Genomic DNA, 25,298 nt, shown 5'->3' with positions numbered 1-25,298 from the left:
AATGGAGGGAAGCGGAGGAAGGATGAAAACAGACAACACGGATGCATAGTTTGGCAAGTACAAAACATCTGATGTCTTTCTTCCATTCCACAACTGATGGGGCAGTCACCCCAGCTAGAATAAACCCTGGGTGGTCCTAAATGTAGGACATTCCAAAGCACAGCGGAGCCAAAGGCTGTTCTGGTTCATAGACATTATGCCCAATTTATACTAAGCAATACAGGTATGTAAACTAGACCAAGTAGCAGCTCCACAAATTTCACATACAGAAAACCTAGACCAAAAGACAGAAGATATGGCCACTGATCTGGGTAGAATGAGCCTTGGTCTGGGAAGTGTCAATTCATTTTTATTGTATATAAAGGAAATGCACATCAGTAAGCCACTTGGTTAACTTCACCTTTGATGCAGGTTTCCTAGTCTGGCTTTGGAAAAAGGAAACAGTTGACCTGATTTTCCAAAATCTTTTGTTTTGTGGATATAGAATAAAAGCTACCTATGCACATCTAGATGATGTATTCTCATATCAGAAAAATTTGGAAAGGAAACTGGAAAGTTGATCGGTTCATAGCAGTTTCTGAAGCTACCTTAGGCACAAAGGAAGGATTTGTGCAGAGAAACTGCCCTTGTAAAGAGATATGGTAGCTTAGGACAGAGAGAGCCTGGAGATCTGATACTTATCTGGCTGAGGTGATTGCAACTAGAAAAATGGTTTTCCATAAAAAATTTAAATCTACCTTGACTGTCAGTTCGAAAGGAGGTCGATTCAAGGATTTTATAAGAATATTCATATCCTATGGTAAAGCAGTACCTTTAATAGGGAATGAAGCAACAAGAAAAGCTTTACACAAACTGGATAATGCCAAAGATTGGCCATGTCCTATATGAAAATTTTAGACAGCTGCAAGTTGAATCTCTACAGCTGAATAAATGGCACCATTGTTAAAAATGGAAGCAAGGAAAACCTTAATGGCTAAAATGCATGCTGAAAAGGGATCAATTAGATTTTGAAACCCCCCCCCCCCCAAAAGGAGAATCTTTTCAATTTACTCCTACACTCCTGTTAGAATCTTTCTAAGACAATAAAAGGATGCATCTAACTGGAGATGAAAACCTAGACTGTCTAGCCATCATTAGTAGTGGAGAAACCATGTGATCAGTTTAAGGGTTTGAATGTTCCAGATGATTCATCTCTGATGGGCGACAGAAGATAAACACCCAATGATGAGGCCTCAGTAAGGGGAACCACACTTGTTGAGCCAAGAAAGGAACAATGGACGATAGCTATGCACTACTGATACAGTGCTATCTGAAGGAATTTTGATATCAGTGGAATATGAGAAAGCATACAAGTCCTAAGGACCAACCATGGATGAATATTTCTCAGCGACTCCCCTTCTGGAGGGATCACGGCAAAGTACCTGCTGCGCTTACAGTTGAGTGGGAAGGCAAAAAGATCACCAACTGGTTGACCCCATTGATGGAAATTACTTTTCTCCATCACTAGATTGAGAGGCCACGCGTGAGGAAGTAATATGGACCTGCTCAATTTGTCTGCCATAACATTGGACTTCACCAGAGTGTGTGTCCCTAGAAAAAAAACTGCAAGAGATCGTTCACTGCCAAAACTGATTGCTTCTCAACACAGAGGGCAGGACTTGGTCACCCCCCCGCCTCTTTCGATGGCAATCACCCCTACAGGGAAAGCATCTTGAAATGCCTGCAACACTACTAGAACTGCTCTCATTTCAGGATATTCATGTGAAGATTGGCCTCCTAATTGGATGAAATGCTTTGGACTGTCCTTCCCTAGAAATGCCCGCCAACCTAGTTGGAAGGCATCCGTGGTCACTGTGGCTATGGGTGGTGGAAGGATAAAACAGCAGCCCTGAGAAAAGTACAGTTGTGTACCTACCATAAATGTAGATGCTCGAGTGTATTCACTGTTGCAGTTATTACACTTGGGTTATCCTGCTGGCAGGCTACCCGCAGTTGGCCTGAATTCCAAAGTCCTGGTCCGGAGTCAGTTGCTGTCGCCTCTTCCCTGACGTCAGTGCACCAGGGGTATACAAGATGCAGTCAACCCCATTTTCTTCAGTTTTTCTTGCCCCAGATGTCAGGTGGCCCCAGAAGGTAGGCAATACATATTGCTTATAAAAATATACAGTAAAATAAAAAGAATATCTTCATCTAAAAACCACATAGGTTGTATAGGATAGAGAAGTATAGATAAGTCCCAGCAAAGAAAGAGGGATGGAGGGTGGGTAACCTGGACTGCAACAGTGAATACACTCGAACATCTACATTTATGGTAGGTACACAACTGTACTATGTTCGTGTTTCACTGTTGCAGTCATTACACTTGGGTTGAATCCCAAAGCTGAGGTAGGGCGGCTGGGTCTAAATAGGATTAGGAGTGGCTATAGGCCCTGCAGAACTGCAGTGGCAAAGCCTGCTCTGGATTTAGAGTAAAGAGGTAAGTGATAATGTTTGGTAAAAGTGTGCACTGAACTCCAAGTTGCAGCCTCCAAAATTTCCTTGGTTGGTACTCCTCTGAGAAAGGTTGCTGAAGTGGCTGCTGCCCTGGTAGAATGTGGCCTATTATTCTTAGGCACTGACTTGCCATGCTGTACATAACAGAAAAGTAGAGTTTTGTACCTACCATAAATGTAAATGTTGGAGTGTTCACCCTGCTGCAATAATCACACTTGGGTTATCCTGCCGTCAGGTGGTCCCGCAGTCGGCTGAAATTCCAAAGTCTTGGTCCGGCGTCGGTTGCCGTCGCTTCTTCCCTGACGTCAGTGCACCAGGGGTATAAATAATGAATCAGACACCATTTTCTTCAGTTTTTCTTGCCCCAGATGTCAGGTGCCCCCAAAAAGGTGGCTAGTAATTAGTACCAATTTAAGAAATTTTAGCACAAACACAAAATCTCTCCAGCTATAAGCAAATACATCAGGAAAGCATAGTAGAGATTTAGCCAGTTAGATCAAAGGGGATGGAGGGAGGGTAACCTGGACTGCAGCAGGGTGAACACTCGAACATCTACATTTATGGTAGGTACAAAACTGTACTATGTTCGTGTTACCCTGCTGCAGTCATCACACTTGGGTGGAATACCAAAGCTAAGGATGGGTGGAGGAGTCATAGAGGGTTACAGGCGGCTAGAAGGCCCTGCAGAACTGCAGTGGCGAAGCCAGCCCTAGTCTTAGAGTAAAGTGGTAAGTGATCGTTTTTGGTAAAGGTGTGTACTGAACTCCAAGTTGCAGCTTCCAAAATCTCCTTGGTTGGAACTCCCCTAAGGAAGGCTGTAGATGTAGCTGTTGCCCCGGTGGAATGGGGCCTAATGGTAGCAGGAACTGGTTTTCCATGATGGGTGTAGCAAAAACGAATGCAATGTCCTATCCATTTGGAAATGGTTTGTTTTGATACAGCCTTCCCTTGTGAAGCTGTAGCCTAGGATACAAAGAGCTGGTCAGATTTTCTGAAAACCTTAGTTTTATCCAAGTAGTAACGTAGTTGCCGGTGAATGTCCAAGGAATGCAGGAGTCTTTCTCCTTTGTTCTGTGGATTTGGGAAGAAGGTGGGTAAGTGGATGGTTTGATTTAAAGCCACACTGGAAACCACCTTAGGCATGAAGGAAGGATTAGTTCGTAGAGAGACTCTGTCTTGATGGAAAATGAGGAAAGGTTCCACTGCCATTAGTGCTTGCAGCTCTGAGACTCTTCTGGCTGAAGTTATTTCTAGCAGCAGAGCAGTCTTCCATGATATAAACTGTAGATCTGCAGAGAAAGCTGGTTCAAAGGAAGGTAGCGTTACTTTTTCCAGAACAAAATTGAGGTCCTATGTTGGTGTAGGTGCTCTCCTGGGGGGCCTAATGTTTTTTGCCCCTCTGAGGAACTGCCTTAGAAGTGGATGTGAAAATAAGGGTGGATCCGTGTTGTAGTGAACTGAAATAGGTGATGCGTGAATTTTAATGGAAGAAAAAGAAAGTCCTTTGTGCAACATCTCAGTTAAATACTGTAGAATCTGAGGCATGTGAGGCTGAAGTGTATTTTGGCCTTTAGCTTGGTTCCAGGCACAAAACCTTTTCCATTTGTCTGAGTAGGCCTTTCTGGTGCTGGGTCTCCTAGCTTCCAGAATGACATCCATAACTGCTTGGGAAAGAGGAGCTGGCTGGATGGTTAGGTGATTTGCCATGCAGCCAGATTTAAGGTTTTGAGCTGGCTGTGTAGAGTCCGATTGTTTTGCTGTGTGAGCAAATGGGCAATTTGTGGTAAAATCCAAGGTGGGCCCTGGGCCATATTCCTTAATAGTGGGTACCAGTGCTGGCGTGGCCAGTCTGGGGCTATGAGTATCAGTCGTGGTCTCTCCTTTCTGACTTTCAGAAGCACCTTTGCGAGGAGAGGCAATGGAGGGAAGGCATATACTGTCAGGTTTTTCCAACTGAAAGTGCGTCCACTTTCCAAGCTTGATGGTGAAGTGTTCTTGTACAAATTTTTTTCAGCTGACAGTTTTGGGGGCTGGTAAACAGGTCAATGTCTGGAAGGCCCCATTTTTGAGTTATCATTGTAAATACTTGTGGATCCAGTTTCCACTCGTGAGGATCCATGATGTTTCTGCTGAGGTAGTCTGCCAATGTGTTCTTTTTTCCTGGCAGGAATTGAGCTTGTAACAACTTGGTAAGCCAGTGGTGTGTTCCACAAGGTCATTGCTTGCCTGCATAGAGGGTAGGAGTGTGTACCCCCCTTGTTTGTTTATGTACCACATTACTGTGGTGTTGCCCGTCCTTATTGTAAGTGGTCCTGGACGTAATAGGTTCTTAAAGGCTGTCAGAGCATTCTGTACAGCTAGCATCTCTTTTTGATTGATGTGCAGATTCCTTTGATCTGCAGTCCATATGCCTTGAATGCACTGCCCTGCCATGTGTGCCCCTCAGGGGTAGTCCGATGCATCTGTTGTCATAGTTTGCCTGGCTGGGGGCAAGGTGAAAGGCTGACCCTTGTTGAGGTGACATGCCTGTGACTACCATAGAAACTCCTGTTGTAGGCAGGGAATGAGAGATATCATTGTGTCCAAGCTGTGGCTGTGTTGAGACCATATGCTTTTTAGGTACCACTGTAATTTCCTCATATGCAGCTTTGCAAATGGTATTAGTAAAATGCAAGATGCCATGAAGCCCAAGGCCTGCAGAAGTTTTCTTGCAGGGAGTTGGGTCTCTGTTGCCATTGTTTTGAAATATTGAGTCAGTTGTAGTTTGCCTGGCGTCAGATAAGCCTTTTGGGCCATTGTATTCAAGCTGGCACCCAGGAATGTCATATTTTGTGAGGGTACTAGTTTTGATTTCTTTTCATTTACTGTGTACCCTAGGCAACTTAGAAGATGTTTTACAAAAGCCAGATGTTGTAAGAGGATGTCCTTGCTTTCTGCTTGGATGAGGCAGTCGTCCAGGTATGGATATATTTGAATTCCTCTTTGTCTGCAGTATGTAATTACTGGTGCCAGGCATTTTGTGAAGACCCTGGGCGCAGTGGATAAGCCAAAGGGCAGTGCAGAGAATTGGTAATGAGTTGAACCTGCAATGAAACGGAGGTATCTTCTGCAACTTTGTCTGATAGGGACATGCAGATATGCCTCCTTGAGGTCCAACGTTACTAGCCATGCTTTCTTGCCCAACATGGGAAGAAGCTGCTATAGTGTTAGCATCTTGAATTTGGGTACTTGTAAGAAGGTGTTTAGAAATGAAAGGTCCAGAATTAGTCTCCAGGCATTGTCCTTTCTGGGGACTAGAAAGAGTCTTGAGTAAAGTCCTTGGCCTTGCTCCCGTGTAGGTACCTGCTGAATGGCTCTCATGTCCATGAGAGCTGTAATTTGTTTTTGTGCCTCTGCCCATTGATTTTGTGGCAGGTTTGATATTCCTCTTTTCATTGGCAAGGTGTGGAAATGGAATCTGTATCCTCGTGAAATTATGTCTAGGACCCATTTGTCCTTTGTGACAATGTGCCAGTTGTCTGAAAAAAGTGCGAGTTTTCCTCCCAAAGGAGCTGCCAAGAGAGTTGCTTGGCCAGATGAGGTGCAAGTCATTGAGTTTGCCTTCTAGCAGTTTGGGGCCAGTCTTCTCCTCCCTTCTGTGTTTCAGTGCCCCATTGTCGAGGTCTGTATTGGGCTTGTGGTTGTCCTCTGCCTCTTGGACGTTTGTATTTACCCCTCTGTGGTCTGCCAGTAGCTGGAAAGGACCAATTTTTTGTTGGCCAATTTCTGCTGAAGAGAGGTGGCTGTACCTGTAGAAATTCTTTGACTGTCTGCATAGATTTTGCCTTATCCTCCATTTTCTTTAAGACGTCTTCTGCCTCAACTCCAAATAGAACATCCTGCTGTAATGGAGCATCTAGAAGCCTTGCTTTAACATGATCAGGCAGAGTTTGTTCCTTTAACCAAGCATGTCTACGTATAACAGACCCAGTGACAGCTGCTTTGCAGGAAGCCTCTAAGGAATCAAACCCACATTGTAAAGTATGTTTGCCCACCTGTTCAGTTGCATGCAACACATCCTGCATTTCTTTCAATTCAGACTGTTGAGGGAGTGTGCTCATTTTTTGTCTTAACTGAGACATTAGAAATTGCTGATATTTTAGCATGTGAAATTGGCAATTTAGTGCTCTCATAGCTAGAGTGGCTGAGGTGTAAACTTTTCTTCCCCCACCTGTCAAGTGCTCTGGAGTCCCTTTGAGGGTGCAGGATTTTTTGCCATAGAAGCCTTAGCCCCTTTGGGTCCCTGGGAGATGGTCTCTGGATCAGCAACAGGGCTTTTATAAAGGAATTTGTGGGAGTCAGGCACTCTATAGTATCTGTCTGGTTTGGCTGGAGCAGGAGGCACGAGAATCTGGGTTCAAACTAGATTCCAAGTAAACATCATCCACAACATCTAAAACATCTAAAACTGGGGAGATGGCAAGTGGTCTGTGCTGGGGGAGTAAAGAAACTCTCTAAGCCTTTTCTTAGAGTCAGAGTAGTCCTGATCTTCCCAGTGAAAATGTTCCCTCAGGGTGTAAAGTTTCCCCAAAGGGGTAATCTTCAGGTGGAGAAGCTGAGGGAATAGAATCCTCAGCATCAGAATCTTCATAAGGGGAAAAGGAGTAATCTTGGTCCTCAGAGGAGCCTGAAGGAATAGACACTTGTTCAGAGGAGGCATAATCTTCCTCTTGCCTAGGCCTCTTGTCGGGTGGGGGCTGGGAACCCCTGATTAGAGATCAAATCTTCAGCCATTTTAAGCATCTGTTTCTTAGGCAAGGGGCCTTGAACTTGAGACGGAAGTGCAGTCTTTTTTGGTTTAATAGGAGTCTTTAGCTTAGGATACGTTTTTATGGTGAGCGTAGTCGGTCTGAAGACGCCCTCAGAAACCGAAGGTGTTTCTGCAGCACCGACATCTTTCTGTAGTGTCGTCGGTAGGGGCTAAACAAGATGGCTGCGTCGACCTAGCACTCTCAGCCAAAGGCTCCGAAGCGGTCTTGGGTTCCAAATCTGTGGTAGTCAGGGGCTGCGGAGCCTCACTGAAGACCGAAGAACCGGAGACCTGTCCAGCCAAGGCCTCGGAGTCTGGCTTGGATCTAGGCTGCCTGTCCTTATCCTTGTGTTTTTTGTGCACGCCGGTAGTCGGTTGCTCTGACGGCATCGTATAGTTAAATTTTCTACCGAAGTAGAGTGCGAAATCAAAGCGTCTTTTTAAAGTACGCTTATTAAACCTAGCACAAAAACAACAACCAGTGACGTTGTGGTCTGGGCCTAGGCAAGGAATGCAGTAAGAATGAAAATCCTTATGAGGTATTTGCTTCCCACAAGAAATACAATTGTTAACTTTTTCTGACATCGGTCTGAGGCAAGAAAAGTTTCCTCAACGGGGTACTTAGCTTTATTAAAGACTTCGGATCTGAAATTCGCTTCGAAAATCTCAGGAGTCGGCCGACCGGCACTTGCAAACTGCTTCTGCTTCGGGCATCGTGCGGCAAGAAAGACTGGAGAAAATGGCGTCGGCTGCATCTTGTATACCTCTGGTGCACTGTCAGGGAAGAGACGAAAGCAACAGATGCCGGACCAGGACTTTGGAATTCAGGCAGAGTGCGGGTAGCCTGCCAGCAGGATAACCCAAGTGTAATGGCTGCAACAGTGAAACACGATGAACATCTTCTCTTGCTGTGATCCAACAAAATATATGCGCTTTGCAAATTCTCATATATATTGCAGCAGAGAGAAGATTATGTCTGATAGACCACTGAATTGCCAGAGTCCATTGAAGTACTCGTACAATATCTTATTGGTACTAGAATTATGGAGACTGCCATGGCTCCAACGAGGTGCATAATCAACTTTGCTTGTACAAGCCTGCTGCACCAATGCAGCAGGCTGTCTAAACTCTGAGACCACAGCAAACAGTTGTGAAGTAAGTGGACCAGACAGGGGCAAGCATGGCTTATCCAAAAAGGTGGAGAAAACTTCCCCTACTATCTCGAACGCTGAAGACATAGGAAAGGCAAGAATCACTGTCAGAAGCAAGAGACAGCTGCCTAGGATGGTAGAGATTGCCACCATGGCTCTACCTCAGGGTAGAAGTTGGAGCACAGCTGTCCACTGCCAAGGCTCCAAAGGACAGATTGCTCTGTGGGTATCAGTCATCAACCCCCCCCCCCAGCCAGTGTCAACACTTCAGCTCTGAGATGCCTGCAGTCAAAGACAGCCAAGTTTTCAGATCCAATGTAAACACACTGGATTCTCAGGGCAGATGTCGCCAAGCAGACAGCCAGATCGGAGTAGGAGTTAACTGTGTAGGAGCCAATATCAGGCTCTCAGGTTCTATAGGAGATGGACCTGGTGCAACTTCCAAATTAATCTGGGCTTGAAGAAACTTCATTATCCTATTGATGTACGCTTTGGTTAGGCTCCTAGATGAGGAGGATGTGGAAGATAATTCAGTGTTTCATGAAAAGGAGAATGGATCCAAGAAGATAATCGGCTCTGCGGTAGAGGAGGAAGATTAGTGAGCTGGTATTTTAGCCTTAGATGATGTCAAATCCAATGACCACAATGAATTCAATGGTTTTGAAGTTTTTACAGGTGGGAAAACCCTGGAGAAGCAAAAGAGGAATGATCGGGGATCACTTTCTTCCTTACTCAAAGAATCCCCTTTGGCCTTTGTCCACAGGCTTTTTTGGAAGAGCCAGCCTCAGCAGACACAGACAGATGTAGAAGAGTCTGAAGTCGAAGGTAAAAGAATCTTCAAAAAGTACAGTTGTGTACACTTACCATACATGTAGATGTTAGTGTATTCACTGTTGCAGTCATCACCTGTGGGTTATCCCTGCTGTGGTAGCCCTCGGCCGGCCTGAATACCAGAGTCAAATGTTTTTCTGCGTCGGCTGCAGTTGCCTGTAGTCGGACGTCAGGTCATCAGTGCTATAAAGCAAGGCAGCTGACACCATTAAATCAGTTTTTCTTGCCCTAACCCATCAGAAACGCAAGAAAATAGGGTAAAGTGGTCCTGGTAGCTAAAAGACACCGTGGGAAGCTTATGTCCCCCCTAAAGGAAGAGGATATAAGGGGGGGGGGGTGGAGGGAGGGAAACCAGGACTCTAACAGTGAATACACTAACATCTACATTTACGGTAAGTGTACACAACTGTACTATGTTCTTCGTGTTTCACTGTTGCAGTCATCACCTATGGGATGATTCCCAAAGCTGAGGGGTGGAAAGATAGGTTAGAGCCCTAGGCATGGGTCAGCAAGCCCTGCCCTACACTTAGAAAAAAAGAGGTAGGTGGTAATGCTTTGTAAAGGTATGGAGAGAGGTCCAGGTGGTAGCTTCCAAGATGTGCCTGGTGGGGACTCCTCTGAAGAAGCCTGTGGAAGTTGAGGCTGCCCTAGTGAAATGGGTATAAATAGACTTTGGGGGGGGGGGTTCCCCATGTAGTCTGTAGCAGAAACAGATACAGTGTGATATCTATTTGTAAATGGTTTGCTTGGAAATAGGCTTCCCCTCTGTCCCTGGGGCAAAGATGACAAGCAGATGGTCTGTTTTTCTGAAGGGCTTGGTACGGTCCAGACAGTATCAGAGTTGTCTGTGCACGTCTAGCGAGTGCAGAATTCTCTCCCTTGTTTTGAGGGTTGGGGAAAAAAGGTGGGCAAGGTGTATGGCCTGGTTGAGGGTCACATCAGATACTACCTTGGGCATAAAGGAAGGGTTAGTTCTCAGGGAGACCTTGTCTACACAGAAAATGATGAACGGCTCATCAGCCATTAGTGTCTGAAGTTCTGAAACCCTTCTGGCAGAGGTGATAGCTAGTAGGAAGATGATATTCCAGGCGAAGTACTTCAGTTCTGATGAAGCAGCAGGTTCGAAAGGAGGTAAGGTTAACTTTTTCTAAAACATAATTCAGGTCTCAGGCTGGCGTGGGAGGCCTTCTGGGAGGTCTGATATTAGAAGCCCCTCTGAGGAATTGTTTAATCAAAGGATGACAGAAGAGGGCTAGGTCTGAATCGTAATGGGCTGAAATGGCCGAGACATGGATTTTAACAGAAGAGAAGGAGAGGCCACTTTTGAGTAACTCTGCTAGGTAATCCAAGATAAGAGGGATGGAAAGATGCGAGGTACTGGCCCCTCTGGAGTGGCTCCAGGAGCAGAATCTTCTCCATTTCCCTGCATATGATTTTCCAGTGCTGGGCCTTTTCGCCTCTGATAATGTCCAGGATCTGCTTGCTTAACAGGGACTCCTTGTTAGCTTTTAAAGTATAAGCCATACTGAAAGATTGAGAGTCTGCAAGTCTGGGTGCAGTATCTTGCCCTCCACCTGGGTCAAGTGGTCTGAGATCAGCGAAAGCTGCTTGGGGGGGCTGTAAGGTCAGGCTGCGCAGTAAGGGGTACCAATGCTGTCTGGGCCAATCTGGAGCAATGAGTATGGGCTTTGGTCTCTCCTCCCTTATTCTGATCAGTACGTTGGGAATAAGCAGAGGAGGGAACGTGTACAGAAAGAGGGAGTTCCAGGGGAAGGTCAAGGCATCCACACTAGGTGAGGATACACTCTGGTACAAAATTTTGCAGCTGGTGGTTGAGGTGTGAAGCAAAGAGATCCACCTCCGGAGTCCCCCACTTGAGTGATTTGCAGAAATATATTCCTGTGGAGCTGCCATTCATGGGGGTCTAGTAAGCTTCTGCTTAGGTGGTCTGCCAGGGTGTTGCTAACCGCTGGTAGATATTAGGCAATTAGGTATAGACCCATGGAGGCGGCTGCCAGCCAGAGGTTTATGGCTAGCCTGCACAGAGGGTAAGATTGGGTACCCCCCATTTGTTGATATACCAACATTACTGTGGTGTTGTCTGCTTTTACAAGAACCCCTGGCCTGAGATGGGGCTGAAGGATGTCAGAGCCTTTTGTACTGCCATCATTTCTTTCTGATTGATGTGCAAGGGAAGGTGCTGGGCATCCCAAACACCTTGGGTGCACCTGCCTGCAAGGTACGTGCCACATGCAATGTCTGATGAGTCGGTGGGGATGGTCTGGCCGGGTAGGGCAGAGGATGAAGGAAGACCCTTGTTCTTGTCACAGGCCTCTGCCCACCAGAGAAACTCTTCCCTTATACATGGGAAGAGGTCACTAGAGACAGAGTGCTGACACCAAAGGTTCTTTAGATACCACTGAAGTTCTCATGTGAAGCCTGGCCAGTGGAATTAGAAGGATGCAAGATGTCATCTATCCCAGGGCTTGCAGGAACTTCCTCCCAGTGAGGTCACTTCTGGAAGCCAGCTGGGTAAAGTAGAGAGGCAGGAAGCTCTGCTTTTCTGGGGATATGAAGGCCATTTGGGGTGCGGTGTCTAGCAGAGCTTCCAAGAAAATGATCTTCCTGGTGGGAGTTTGCTTTGATTTCTTCTCGTTGATGGTGATCCCTAGGGAAGTTAGGAGGGATTTGAGAATGAGAAGGTCCTGGAGCAGCTTTTCTTTGTACTCTGCCTGAATGAGGCACTCATCCAGGTAAGGGTAAATCTGTTTATTTGTCTGCAAAATGCTATGGCTGGGGATAAGTATTTGGTGAATACCCTAGGTGCAGTAGATAAGCCAAAGGGCAGCACTGAGAACTGAAAGTGTTGTGATGCTTCTCTGAAGCGCAGGGATTTCCTGCAATATTCCCTTATGGGGATGTGGAGGTAGGCATCTCAAGTCTAGGGTCACTAGCCAGGCATTTTTGTTAGCATAGCAGCAGCTGCTGCAAAGTTAGCATTTTGAATCTGGGGACCAGCAGGGAGGTGTTCAAAATGGATAGATCCAGGATGGAGTGCCAAGTGCCCTCTTTTCTGGGAACGAGGAATAGTCTGGAATAAAAGCCTTTGCCAGTCTGATCTGAGGGGACAAGTTCTACTGCCCACTGGGATAGGAGAGTCTGGACCTGTTTCAATGCCTCTGCCCACTGATTTGTCAGCAAGTCTGGGTACCCTCTTAAAATTGGGAGTTCGCTGAAAGAGAATTTGCATCTCTGAAAAATGATGTTCGAGACATGTCCCTTGTTACAGAAAGCCAATTTTCTTTGAAGAGGGAAAGCCTTCCTCCTAGCTTTTGGTGGGTGAAGGGAGGGCAGAGGGGGGAGGGTGAGTCACTGAGTTTTTGCCATGAAGGGTGGCTTAGAACTCCCTGCCTATGGGGCGGAAGTGGTCCCCTGTTTGCTTCGATGCTAGATTTGGGATAGGGGCCTGGATGGTCTGTCCCTGCAGGGCTTACCTTGGCCCTGTCTGCTAGGTGCAGGGAAGGACCAGTGCTTAGAGGGAAGTTCCTGATGAACCTGAAAGAAATCTTTTCCTGTTTGCATAGATTTTTGCTTGGTCTTCCAGCTTAAGCACCTCTTCTGTTTTTACTCCAAACAAGCGCTACTTATCCAGGGGTGCCATCAATAAGTTTAGACTTGACATATCAGGGAGAGGTTGTTCCTTCAGCCATGCATGTCTCCTAATGACAGATCCTGACACTGCTGCCCTGCTAAAGGCTTCTAGGATGTCATATCCACAGTGTAATGAGTGTTTGGCCACTTGACAAGCAGAGTGCAGTAAATCTGCACTTTTGAATAGTCAGTCAGAAAAGGTAGAAATCTTTTGTTTTAATAGTTCCAAAGTGTGCTGCTGATATTTTAACATATGGAACTGACAACTGAGTGCTCTGAGAGCCAAGGTGCGTGCCACAAGCAGAGGTGTATACTTTACCCCATCTGTCCAGAGCTTTGGAGTCCTTGTCGGAAGGGATATGATTCTTGGCAGAACTAGTCTTGGCTCCGTTACGTCCCTGAGTAATGACCTCTAGGTCTGCAGCAGGATTTCTGTACAGGTATTTGAGAATTCGGTACTCTAATGCCAGTCAGGTTTACGGAGAGCAGCTGGGAGGGCATCGGGGACTAAGCTGGATTCATGGAAAGCATCCACCACTTCTAAAATAGGGGGGATGGCCAGGGGTCTGTGCTGGGGCAGGTCCAGAAACTCCAAGTCTTTCCTTAGACTGGGGGAAGTCCTGAGATTCCCAATGGAAATGTTCCCAGAGGGTGTGAAGGGTTTCCCCAAAGGAAAGGTCCCCTGGAGGGGAGACCGAAAGGATGGATTCCTCTGCATCTGAATCCTCATAAGCAGAGATTGCTGTTCCTCTTCAAAATCTGAGTAGTCAGATTCCTCAGAATCCTGTTCTGTCAATTTCTGGAGGTGTGCCTTTTCCTTTTAGAAGCTGTGGCCCGACTACCCCGGATAAAGATGAGATCTTCTGCCATTTTAAGCATTTGTGCTTGGGTTGGTGGAGCAGGAGCAAAATGGTGGCTAGAAGCAGGTTTTCTAGGAGTGGCCTGGCTTCTAGGCCTGACAGAATCCATCATTCTGAGAGAAACGGTAGTCTGATGAGATGTTGTTTTTGTCTAGATTCGGTAGTGCAAAAAGCCTCCTTGGGGGCCGGTGCCTGCGTCGTGGCTCTGGGCCCGACCAAAGCAGGGACAGCCAAAGGCTCGGAAGACTAAAAACATTTCTGCAGCATACCCAAAAGGGTCTCTGTAGAGGCCTGCATAGATATTGAATTGGGCATCAGGGGCTGCGAAAGCACCTCACTGAATTCCGGAAAAATGATGATCTGTTTAGCAGTAGTAGTCAAAAGGCTTGAGCTTTGTGTGGTCTGTCTCAATCTCTGTTTTTTTTTGGAATGCCCACAGATTGTTGGTTGACTGACACCATATCGGAATATGAAGACAATAATGGTCTACAGTAAGAGCTCTATGGCAAATGGTTCCCGCATTAAAGAGGGCAAAGAACCGACAATGGGGGACGTCATGGTCTGGACCTAAACAAGTGACGCAGTAAGAATGGAACTCTCTGCGTGGGATCAGCTTTCCACAGGCGAGACAACTAACTTGTTTGGACATCGGTTAGTGCAAGAAAAAAGGTCCCCAATGGAGTACTTTGCTTTAGACGTTTTCATCTGAAATTCAAACTCTGGTAGCGACCAACCGGCACTCGTGCGAACTGCTTCTGCTACAGGCTCCATGGCAAGAAAGACTGATCTAATGTCAGCTGCCTTGCATTGTAGCACTGACGACCTAATGTCAGACTACAGGCGACTGCAGCCAACACAGACTCTGGTATTCAGGCCGGCCAAAGGCTAGCAGAGCAGGGATAACCCACAGGTGATGACCAACAGTGAACCACGAACATCTAAAATTTACTGCAGCATTCAACTGAGGCACGATGACTGAAGCCTGCACGCACACATTTCACAGTCCATGTCCAAATGGGAAGAATTCAAGCAACGTACCACACTCCCAGTGGGCACAGGTTGGTGTTTTGTGCCCACGGAAGGTACATTTCTTAAAACCAGCAGGCCTGTCTGACATTATCCAAAACTGCTAAAGAAAGATTAGGGAAAAGAAAGGTTAACAATTAATTATCAACAATGGTAACACTTAGTGTACTTGAACACATGTAGCAAAAACGAGGAAATTTTGAGTATAGGATCTACAAGAAATAGACAAAGCATCTTTGTTCAAACTATAAAAGGCAAGGAAGAACTAGAACAAGAAAATAAGTTAAATTTTAATTGGCTCTTTTTTATAGTTATACAACTTATCTTATGCGACAAAATACCAGAGCTATACAGACCACGTTCATTCACAAAAGCAACAAATGAGATCTGAAGTAAAGCTGTTACAGAGGGTGATTATGGGTAAGGGGAGAATCTAGAGCTACAGATCCAAATCTTTATAAGTGGCTGAAGTCAGATCAGAGACCCATCAGGTGAGGAATGGACAAGGCAGAAATGTATTCTTAAAGGGTACTTAACACAGCTCAAAGTCACCTATACAGTACTGATGGAGCAACTTCTGATCAGTCATGCAAAACAAAAAAAAAAAAACCTGAACATAAAAGAGGTACTTCTCTCCTTCAAACTGCACACTTAAACTGGTGTCAACAGCAGGAAGAGATGGCTCATTGCAAGAGACATCTGACAGTTATGACCAGAAGTCCACCTGCTGCGTAATTCTTATGTCATGACTGACTACAGCAGTGATCCTTTAAATGATCATCAGTAGAGAACCAATTCTAAGAACTGTGAGCAAGTTAATAATGGGGGATTCTAATTTTGCTACCAGAGGTTCTTCATCTCTGGAACCCTAATCTAAAAAGGGGATAGCAAGCAACACATTTAATATTACTTAAAATAAAAAATTTCAGAGAATTTCAATGAACATTCTCTTGAGATGTGCAAAGTTATAATATATGGGATTCGCTTGTTTGAGATGGGCTCTTTTGGTCACATGTCCAGGGAAAACATTTTTGCAAAAAAACATTGTTTCATGGATAAAACTTAAATACTGGAAACATGGCACATAACTTCAAGCATGAAAATGACTGAGTCTAAACTGACAAATAAGCAGGGAATAACTTCTGTACTGAAATGAAAGCAGCACACTTCTGCAAGTGTGCGTTTAAGCATCCTTCTAACAAAAGATTGGTTTCATGCAGAAAATGTGTACCTTGTCTACTAGGTCTTTCTCAGGAACCTCAATGGTGTCCTGCTGTGCCCCATAACGATTACGCTGGTACGTCACCTGCTCTGCTACCAGCTGCTTCAGAACAAAAAGCAGCAGCTCATTATTGTCCCGTCTAAATGCCAAGTAACGAGCAAATGTCTGCAGGAAAAAACAAAACAATTTCACACATGTGCATTGAGAACATTAAAAAGAAATGTAGAACACCACAGCAGAAGAAACACCCTCCTACCTTCCTCATACTTCTCATGACACTGAATTTTTGGGTGTCAATGAAGCTTTCCAGCATTACCCGAATAGCCATGTTCACATCATCTTCAACCACATAATCACGCAAGTGCATGCGAGCATGTGATTCAGCCATACGGATCATTGACTCAATATGACGTACTGTAATAGGGATACTCCCAGTGGCCTTTAAAACAAAAATACATAATTAAAATGGGAAGTCAACATAACAGATTACATAAAAATAAAACTATTTTCTGAAAGCCGGGCTTGCACCATGCATCCATAAAAATGCAAACGTACATATAACGATCTAGCAAGCAAAACTACTATTCCATTTTTGGGAACTCTAGCATAAGAAAATGGTCCATGTGCACAACAGGAATCAATGGAGGGCAAGGATAAATATTAAAATCAACTAAAGGCGGACCATGCTCTTCTCCCAAGAACTACAAGATCCAGTCAAAGGCATGTCAGCTACTAATGCTGAAAGCAAACTATCCCCCAGTTCAAACAATTAAAAAAAAAAAAAAGCAGAGGCCTAGTGAAATGGACATCCTGAAGCAGCTCATGGAAAGCTGTGGCTGCAGGAAACAGCTCTTAGTGAGTGCCATTAAATGGCTTCCCACAGGAACAGAACTTGCTCTGGTGTAATACTGAATGTATGGTGGGGGAACTAACACCATACCTCTGACAGTTAATAGAAATTGTATGTGTCTGGATTTTCAGTCAACTCTTCCAATGCAGACAGTTTGGACTTCCCCCAATGAAACATTTGAAAAACTTCTCAAAAAAAACACCTGAAAAACTTCTGGTTAAGTAACATCCTCAGTGCTAAATTCAAGAGAAATTTGCAGAAGGGAAAAAATCAGCTAGGTGTTAAAGAACTTGGGCAAATCTAGAAACAGTAAAAATGCATGCAAGAACCCTTTGGAGTAAAGGTGCTGCATCAAGCACTGTAAAACCAATGTGTACATAGTCCACTATCTAGGGCTGCCAATATTAACCTTCTGTCTTTTGGTTTAAATTTGCCTCTCCTTAACCATTCCTGTGCTCGATCCTAAATCAACACGAGGTTGTTCCAACAGTTTGACACTGACAACTATATTTATGCATTTACCACATTTATTTTCTCATCTGATCCTTCATCTTAGTCTCTCGTTTACACACATTCAGTTGCTGCCTGATTTTTATCTACTTCTGGTTTGATTTCCACTCCCGCTCAATATCTATATGCTTCTGCTACTGCTAAAGTAAGGCAGGGAAGTCCTCAGACTTATTTTCCTCACATTTCAAAACTTTCACTACGTTTGGGTTTTGTGAGGTCAGCAGATATGTATGCAGCCCCATGACTGCAGATCTATGCATGTAATCAAATTCAAGGATGCCCATACTTCCTTCAGAACAGGGAATATATAATCTTGGTATACATTGATTTTTACAAATCATTTGATGAGCATGAAGCTTCCTTGTTTTCATGCCCAACCGATCCAACACTTTGTGGTCAAACGCTCCAAAACAGTTAAGTTAGGACAGGAAGAGCAAACTGGTTTATAGCTTGGACTTTATTCCTAAATAAATGTTTTCAGTATTAAACTTAGTCTAAAATACACCTTACAAAGTTTTAGTCACATTTATTGTCGATTCTCCATCAGTTCCCAAATATTTATACACTCCCTTTTGCTCAAGTTCTTTTATATCACATTCCTGTCCCAAACTGATGTTTTCTTGATGCGCAACTTTCCTGCTTTAAAGGTTGCTTTTACATTTATCAAGACCAAATAACACTCTTATATCATCTGAAAAAGTTTTAACCACTTGCAGTTCAGTTCCTCATCCGATGAGCTATGCAGTTTTAAATCTACAAAAAGATGAGAAGTCTCTACACTTGTTTCTTGGGAGCCAAATTGTATCTATGATCTAATCTGTTAAGTAGAGAACTTAATGAGTTAAGGGCTAGACAAAAGAGCAGAGGTGAAAGACAAACTGTCTCCATGGAATACCCCCTTTGAATTATTATCCCTGGAATAATTTGTCCATTATGGCTTAACTGCAAAGTGGTTTGCCACCGTTTCATGGTCGTTGGAATGTAACTGATCAGTGTAAGGTGTTATCTTGTACATTAAGCACTCCATGAATGTGGGATACTGTCAAATGCTTTTTTGTAGTCTAGCCATGCAGTTAAGATTCTTCCCCCTTTTCAGTTCTCCATTATGACTATTGACAGATGATCCTTTGTTCCATACAACTTTGTCACCCTTTTATTCTACTGCCACAATTGAGTTTTCTTCAAAATGACTATAAACTGTCGGCACCAATTCCTGTGTATAGTTTATACGTTATCAGATCTATAATTTTTAGAATAGCTCACAGATTTGCTGTCAAGTAGGAGCATTGTTTTTCCTGTTAACCAGGCTGGCGTCTGTTCAGGGTACACATATAAATAGTTCTTACTCGTGGCTAAATCATGTAAAGATGTTATTACTTTTAGCCAGAAGTTAGATACCACATCTGAGCCTGAAGTTTTCCAATTAGGGACTTCACTTTGTTTCGATCTCTCTGGACATTACTTCATCCCATTTCATATCCTGCACATTTTAATTTTTTTTTTTTTTTTTTTTTTACTTCTATCCATTTAGCATATTTGTTGTGTTCCACAGGATCTTCACAGAAATTTCTCCAAAATGTTTCCATTTCTTTTTATGGTGGTGTTGAATTCTTTTTGCCTTGTTTCCCAATTCTCTATTAAACTTTTTTAGGTCATCAATAAATTGCTTGTTTTGTACTTTCACTATCACAGGCCTAAAGCAGATGTCCTATGCTGACCGCCTTAAAAAAACTCCAGCTATACTCTGTCGCATATCGTCTGCTCCGAGGTGATCTCTGCCTAACATACAAGGCCATGTCAAACCCAGAGCTGTTGGACATGCTACACTTAAAGAAATCCCAATCCCTCAGAGCCACATGCTCCAGGGATCTAAACCTGGTCATCATAATAATCAAAACATGCTGGAGGGATAGGTTCCCGACACAGAGACTCCCCAGACTCTGGAACAGACTGCCCATACATGTCAAGCAGAGCGCCTCTTTGGCACTCTTCAAAAGGAACCTTGATGATTGGATGGGAGAAAGGAAATTCACCCCGGGGATCACGTCAGTCGCCACGCTAGACAGGGGTCCAGGGAAGTAAATAGTGTGTGAAGAAATAGCCAGGGAACTGTTATGGCTAGGCTTGTATAGGCCCTAGGGCCGATAGCCTAGTACCAACCTATGACCCTACATTGCCTTTCTATACAGTTTGCCCTCTGTCAAGTTTCACCAGATGGACATGTTTTTTTATATATTCCAAAGTGCACTACATAGCGTCTCTCTTCTGACAGACTAACACCATTTCTGGGATTCTCTTTTTGCCAACTGTGTGACATGCCAAAGCCTTTTTATCAGGGAAGATCACAGATACTGCAAGTCCCTTAAACTCGAAAAATAAACTGACAAAGAAAAAAGTAAATTCTGAAACTTTGTTTAATCTTTAATGGACATTTGCAGAGAAGGGGATATGTTCATCTAACTGTACCTTGCCACAAATTTACAGAATTTAACTCTGTGTAACTTGGAGTAATGGAAACACTTCAAGACACCACAATTTCAGAGGAGCATATATTCCCACAATCATTTTCCTCCGGCTTCAGAGGACTGTACTTAAAACTATATAGTCTTTCATAAAGAATCCATACAAAATAAACTATACCAAACTGGATTGGTCACCCAGAAGATTCCCTTGCACATCCTAGTTAGACTTAATCCCAAACTGTTACATTCCATAAAGGCACTAACTTAGGAGAGAAAAAAAAATCATAGGCCTTCAAGATACCTGCCCCTTTGCACTTCAATGGTAAAAGATCAACTGAAGTCCAACTGGTGAACGAAAGCACTTATGAATTAAAGCTGAATTACTCTTGTAGATGAACGCACTTAAAGCAGTTACTCCTGTGACTAAGCCTACCTGAGTTTATTTCTTCACTACCTTGACAGATGAATTAACATCTGAAGTTTTGGACTGCTTACTACTGTTGCTTAATACTGTAACGTTTTAGTGTTTTTGTTTTTCATTTTTCACAGTGTAGAGGACAGACTTCACAACAGATGTGAGGAGGTAGTCATCCTCATTAAAGAATTTTTTTTTAATTTTCTGTTTTGGATACTGCAATCCTCAGGCAGGTGTGCTAGCCCTCAGTCATTAGTTTAGTTTAAAGCCCATTATGTAGAGGATACTTCAAACAGCTTTTCTTCTTGCCAGAGTGCCTTCATCCTTATCCAGGTAGTATGTGAACTGTTGGAAAGTACAGTTGTGTACACTTACCATAAACGTATATGTTCGAGTGTATTCACTGCTGCAGTCATTACATTTGGGTAATCTGCTGGCAGGTTGCCCTCAGTCGGCCTGATTAACAAAGTCTTTGGTCCTGCGTCGGTTGCTGTCCCTTCTTCCGTGACATCAGGTCGTCAGTGGGGTATAACACATGCAGCCGACACCATTACATCAGTTTTTCTTGCCCCAGAAGTCAGGTGCCCCCCAAAATGGGGAGCCAAATATATAAATAATTTTAAACACAAAAATATATACCTCCAAACAAAAGCAAATACAGCAAAAAGGCTTTTAAATGTAGAAAAATAAAGGAGAGGCATAGTAAGAGAAAAAAACAGGGGGGTGGAGGGAGGGTAGCCAGTACTGCAACAGTGAATACACCAACATCTACATCTATGGTAAGTGTACACAACTGTACTATGTTCTTTGTGTTTCACTGTTGCAGTCATTACACATTTGGGTAGATTCCCAAAGCTAAGGTTGGGAGGATGGATTTATACAGTATTAGGACCGGCTATAAGGCCCTGCAAAACAGCAGTGGCAAAGATAGCTCTGGATTTAGAGAAAATTGGTAAATGATGGTGCTTGGTGAAAGTATGAACTGAACTCCAGATAGCAGCTTCTAGAATATCCCTGGTAGGAACACCTCCGAGAAAGGCTGTAGAAGTACATGCAGCCTTGGTGGAATGGGATCTGATCCCATGGGGGAATAGGTTTTCCGTGGTGCTTACAGCAGAAATAAATGCAATGGCTTATCCATTTGGAAATGGTTTGCTTCGAAATAGCCTTTCCCTCTGCCCCTGCAGCAAATGCTACCAGCAGTTTAGATTGTACTTGGACAGGACTAAATCTCGAAGAAAATCTGAGTTGTCTTTGTACATCCAATGAATGCAGAATCTGCTCCCCTTTGTTCTGTGGATTGAGAAAGAAAGTTGGCAAATGAATGGACTGATTAAGAGCCACACTGGATACCACCTTAGGCATGAAGGATGGGTTGATCCTGACTGACACCCTGTCCGCATGAAAAATGATAAGGGTCCACTGCCATAAGGGCCTATAATTTAGAAATCCTTCAAGCCGAAGTGATTGCTAAAAGAAAGGCTGTTGTCCAGGAAAGGAATTTTAAAGTCTGCAGTAGCAGCTGGTTCAAAAAGAGGTAGAGTGAGTTTCCAATACAAAGTTAAGGTCCCAAGCAGGGGTTGGAGCTCTCCTGGGTGGCCTTAAGTTTTTGGCCCCTCTGAGATATTGCTTTAACAGAGGATGAGGAAAAGAGGGGGAGTGGTTGTGTGTTGTAATGAGCTGAAATGGCTGAGGCATGGATTTTTATGGAAGAAAAAGATATGCCCTTGTGGAGCATCTCAGTTAAGTATTGCAAAATCTGAGGTAATTTGGGCACTGCTGTGCTCATCCCTTGAGATTGATTCCAGGCACAGAATCTTTTCCATTTGTCAGCATAAGATTTTCTGGTACTAGGTCTTCTTGCCTCCAAAATGACCTCCATCACAGGTTTGCTGAGGGATGCTAAGGGGGAATTTAAATGATTAGCCAAGCTGCAAGATTCAATGTTTGGAGCGGAGGGTGCAGAATTTGGTTGTTCTGCTGAGAGTAAGGAAGGTGAGGCAGGTGCCATGGAGAAATTTGCTTGCAGTATTTGTCTTTCAGATAGCAGGGTTTTGTGGCCACCTGTTTGAAGTAGGTCACCAAGTGAATTTGTTTTTCTGGCATAAGGTAAGCCATCTGGGCAGTTGTATTCAATCTTGCACCAAGGAATGTAATTTTTTGAGAGGGTACTAGTTGTGATTTCTTTTCATTTATGGTGTAACCTAGACAAGTTAGAACCCTTTTTACAAATGCCAGATGTTTTAGAAGAATGGCCTTGTTTTCTGCCTGAATTAGACAATCATCCAGGTATGGAGATATTTGAATATTTCTTTGCCTGCAAAATGCAATTACTGGAGCCAGGCACTTTGCAAAGACCCTGGGTGCAGTAGATAATCCAAAGGGCAGTGCAGAGAACTGATAATGTAAAAAGCCTGCTTTGAAGTGGAGGTATCTTCTGCAATTGGGATATGCAGGTAAGCCTCTTTCAAATCTAGAGTTGCCAAGCAGGCATCTTTGCCTAGCACAGGAAGTAACTGGTGAAGAGTCAGCATCTTGAATTTTGGAATGTCCAGTAAGGTGTTTAGAGTAGACAAGTCCAGAATTGGACGCCATAATTTGTCTTTTCTGGGTACCAGGAAAAGTCTGGAATAGAAACCTTATCCCTTTTCCTCTTCTGGTACTAGCTGAATAGCTCCCATGTTTAAGAGGGAAAGTACTTGTTTCTGAGCCTCTGCCCACTGATTTGGGGGCAGGTCTGGCCATCCACTTGGAGTTGGCAACATGTGTAAATGAACTGTATCCCAGGGACACTATTTAAAACCCATTTGTCCTGGCTTATAAGTTGCCAGTTTTTCACATGAAGTGCCAGTTTTCCCCCCAAAGGGGCGGCTCAAAGGTAAGCGATTGGTAATTCTAAAGGAAAGTCATCGAGACTGTTTACCATAGGGAGGTGTCTTGCTGTTTCCAGATTTGGAAGAGGAGGCACCCCATTGCTTAGTTCTGAAAGTCCCTTGGGACTGAAACCTGGTGCTTTTGGAATGTCTGGGTTTGGCTTGAGTGGCTCTGGAAGTAACTGGAAAGCACCAGTTCTTAGTAGGCTAGTGCCTACTAAATTTTGGAGGTTGTACTTATAAGAAATCTTTCACAGTTTGCATAGATTAAGCCTTATCTTCTATCTTTTTTAGAACTTCTTCAGCCTTACAGCCAAACAGACGGTCCTGCTGCAAAGGAGCATCCAACAATTTTGCTTTAACATGATCAGGCAGAGATTGCTCCTCAAGCCAAGCATGCCTTCTAAGCACAGACCCAGTAACAGCATCCCTGCAACAGGCCTTTAAAGAATCAAAACCACATTGCGAAGTATGTTTTCCAACTTGTTCAGCTGAATGCAATAAATCCTGTAAATCTTTATTTTCCACACAGTCAGAAATCATCATTTTCTGTTAAGCAGTCCCATATGCTGCTTATATTTTAGCATATGAAATTGACAGTTTAAAGCCCCGATTGCTAAGGTTGCAGAAATATAAACCTTTTTACCCCATCTATCCAGCGCCCTGGAGTCTCTATCAGAAGGGGTAGGATTTTTAGCAGAAGCCTTAATGCCCTTGGGCCCTTGAGAAAGGTTTCAGGGTCCACAACAGGATTTTTGAAAAGGAATTTGTGGGAATCAGGAACCCTGTAGTATCTGTCTGGCTTACAAGGGACCAGAGGCAGAGAATCCAGAGCCACACTGGATTCTGAAAACACATCAACAATGGCTATACCTCCTGTACTAGACGAAGGCCTATGCTGAGGAAGAAAATCCCTAAGCCTCTTTTTGGATTCAGAAAAATCCTGTCTTTCCCAGTGGAAATGCTCCCTTAAGGTACGTAACGTTTCCCCAAAAGAAAAATCCTCAGTGGGAGAAGCAGAAGGAATGAAATCCTCTGCAGAGTCCTCATGTAGGGATGGACAAAAGTCATAGTCAAGTTCAGCCCTGGGCCTTTTAGAAGGGGGGGGGGGGTTTGACTACCCCTGAATAAAGTAATTAAATCTTCAGCCATTTTGATCTGTTTTTTAGGCATAGGGGCCTGACCATGCGGGCTGGGCGTTTTAGACAGAGCAAGATTTTGACCTTAATATTGAAGGTGGTGTCAGTTTAATATACAAATCTGTAGGCCTGAATACACCCTCAGAAGCTGGTGCCTGCACAGTGGCTCCGGACCCATCCAAGGTAGAGACATCCGTGGGTTCCATAGATGAAGCATCTCGTGGCATACCGGACTCCGAATGGGTCTCAGTAGAGGCCTGTGAATCAGGGGCTGCAAAAGCACCTCACTGAGTACCGGCGAACTGGCAAATGGCTTAGGAGAAGCGTCGTCGGTAGTTTTGGACCTCAACGGCCTGTCTTTCTTTGTGTTTTTTTGGTATTCCGGTAGTCTGATTGCTAACCAACGTAATTTCTGGATAATTAAACAGAGAACCGAAATATTTAGAAGCAAAAATGTACAGACGATGGATAGTACGCCGATTAAATAAAGCACAAAACCGACAAGGTATGTCGTGGTCAGGGCCTAGGCAAGGAATACAGTATAAATGAAAATCCTTATGAGGTATTTGCTTCCCACAAGTAATACAATTATTAACTTTTACTGACATTGGTAAGGAGCAAGAAAAAGTTTCCCTAACGGGGTACTTGGCTTTTTAGTTGAAGACTTCGGTTCTGAAACTCTAAAACAAAAATTTCAGGAGCAGACCGGCACTTGCGAACTGTTTCTGCTTCGGGCACCATGCGGCAAGAAAAACTGATGTAATGGCACCTGCTGCATGTTTTTTACCCCTGACGTCATGAAGGGACAGCAACCGATGCAGGACCCAAGACTTTGTTAATCAGGCCGACTGAGGGCAAGCTGCCAGCAGATTACCCAAATGTAATGACTGCAACAGTGAAACACGAAGAACATCATCCAGCATACAAGTGTTTTACTCTCCGTTTTGCTGCAAGAGTAAGAAAAACAGTAGCTGAACCAACTGCTTAAAATTCCAAAAATCAGCAACACGAACGAGGGGATTCATT

General features: G+C 44.0%; 1 protein-coding gene across 1 annotated transcript in view; it reads right to left on the bottom strand.

Annotated features, from left to right (window-relative positions):
* MCM2 (minichromosome maintenance complex component 2) overlaps positions 1 to 25,298 on the bottom strand; it is a 340,582-nt gene that overhangs the window by 6,162 nt on the left and 309,122 nt on the right. The window contains exons 14-15 of the mRNA XM_044078541.1: positions 16,280 to 16,462; positions 16,033 to 16,188 (exon numbers count right to left, since the gene is read on the bottom strand). Coding sequence (XP_043934476.1) covers positions 16,033 to 16,188; positions 16,280 to 16,462 — 339 coding nt within the window. The remainder of the gene's footprint in view (positions 1 to 16,032; positions 16,189 to 16,279; positions 16,463 to 25,298) is intronic.

Source organism: Protopterus annectens, chromosome 7.part1 (assembly GCF_019279795.1).
Source record: "Protopterus annectens isolate FY-2018-M chromosome 7.part1, PAN1.0, whole genome shotgun sequence".
Classification (NCBI taxonomy): domain Eukaryota; kingdom Metazoa; phylum Chordata; order Ceratodontiformes; family Protopteridae; genus Protopterus; species Protopterus annectens.
This window is presented reverse-complemented; position numbering and strand designations above follow the sequence as displayed.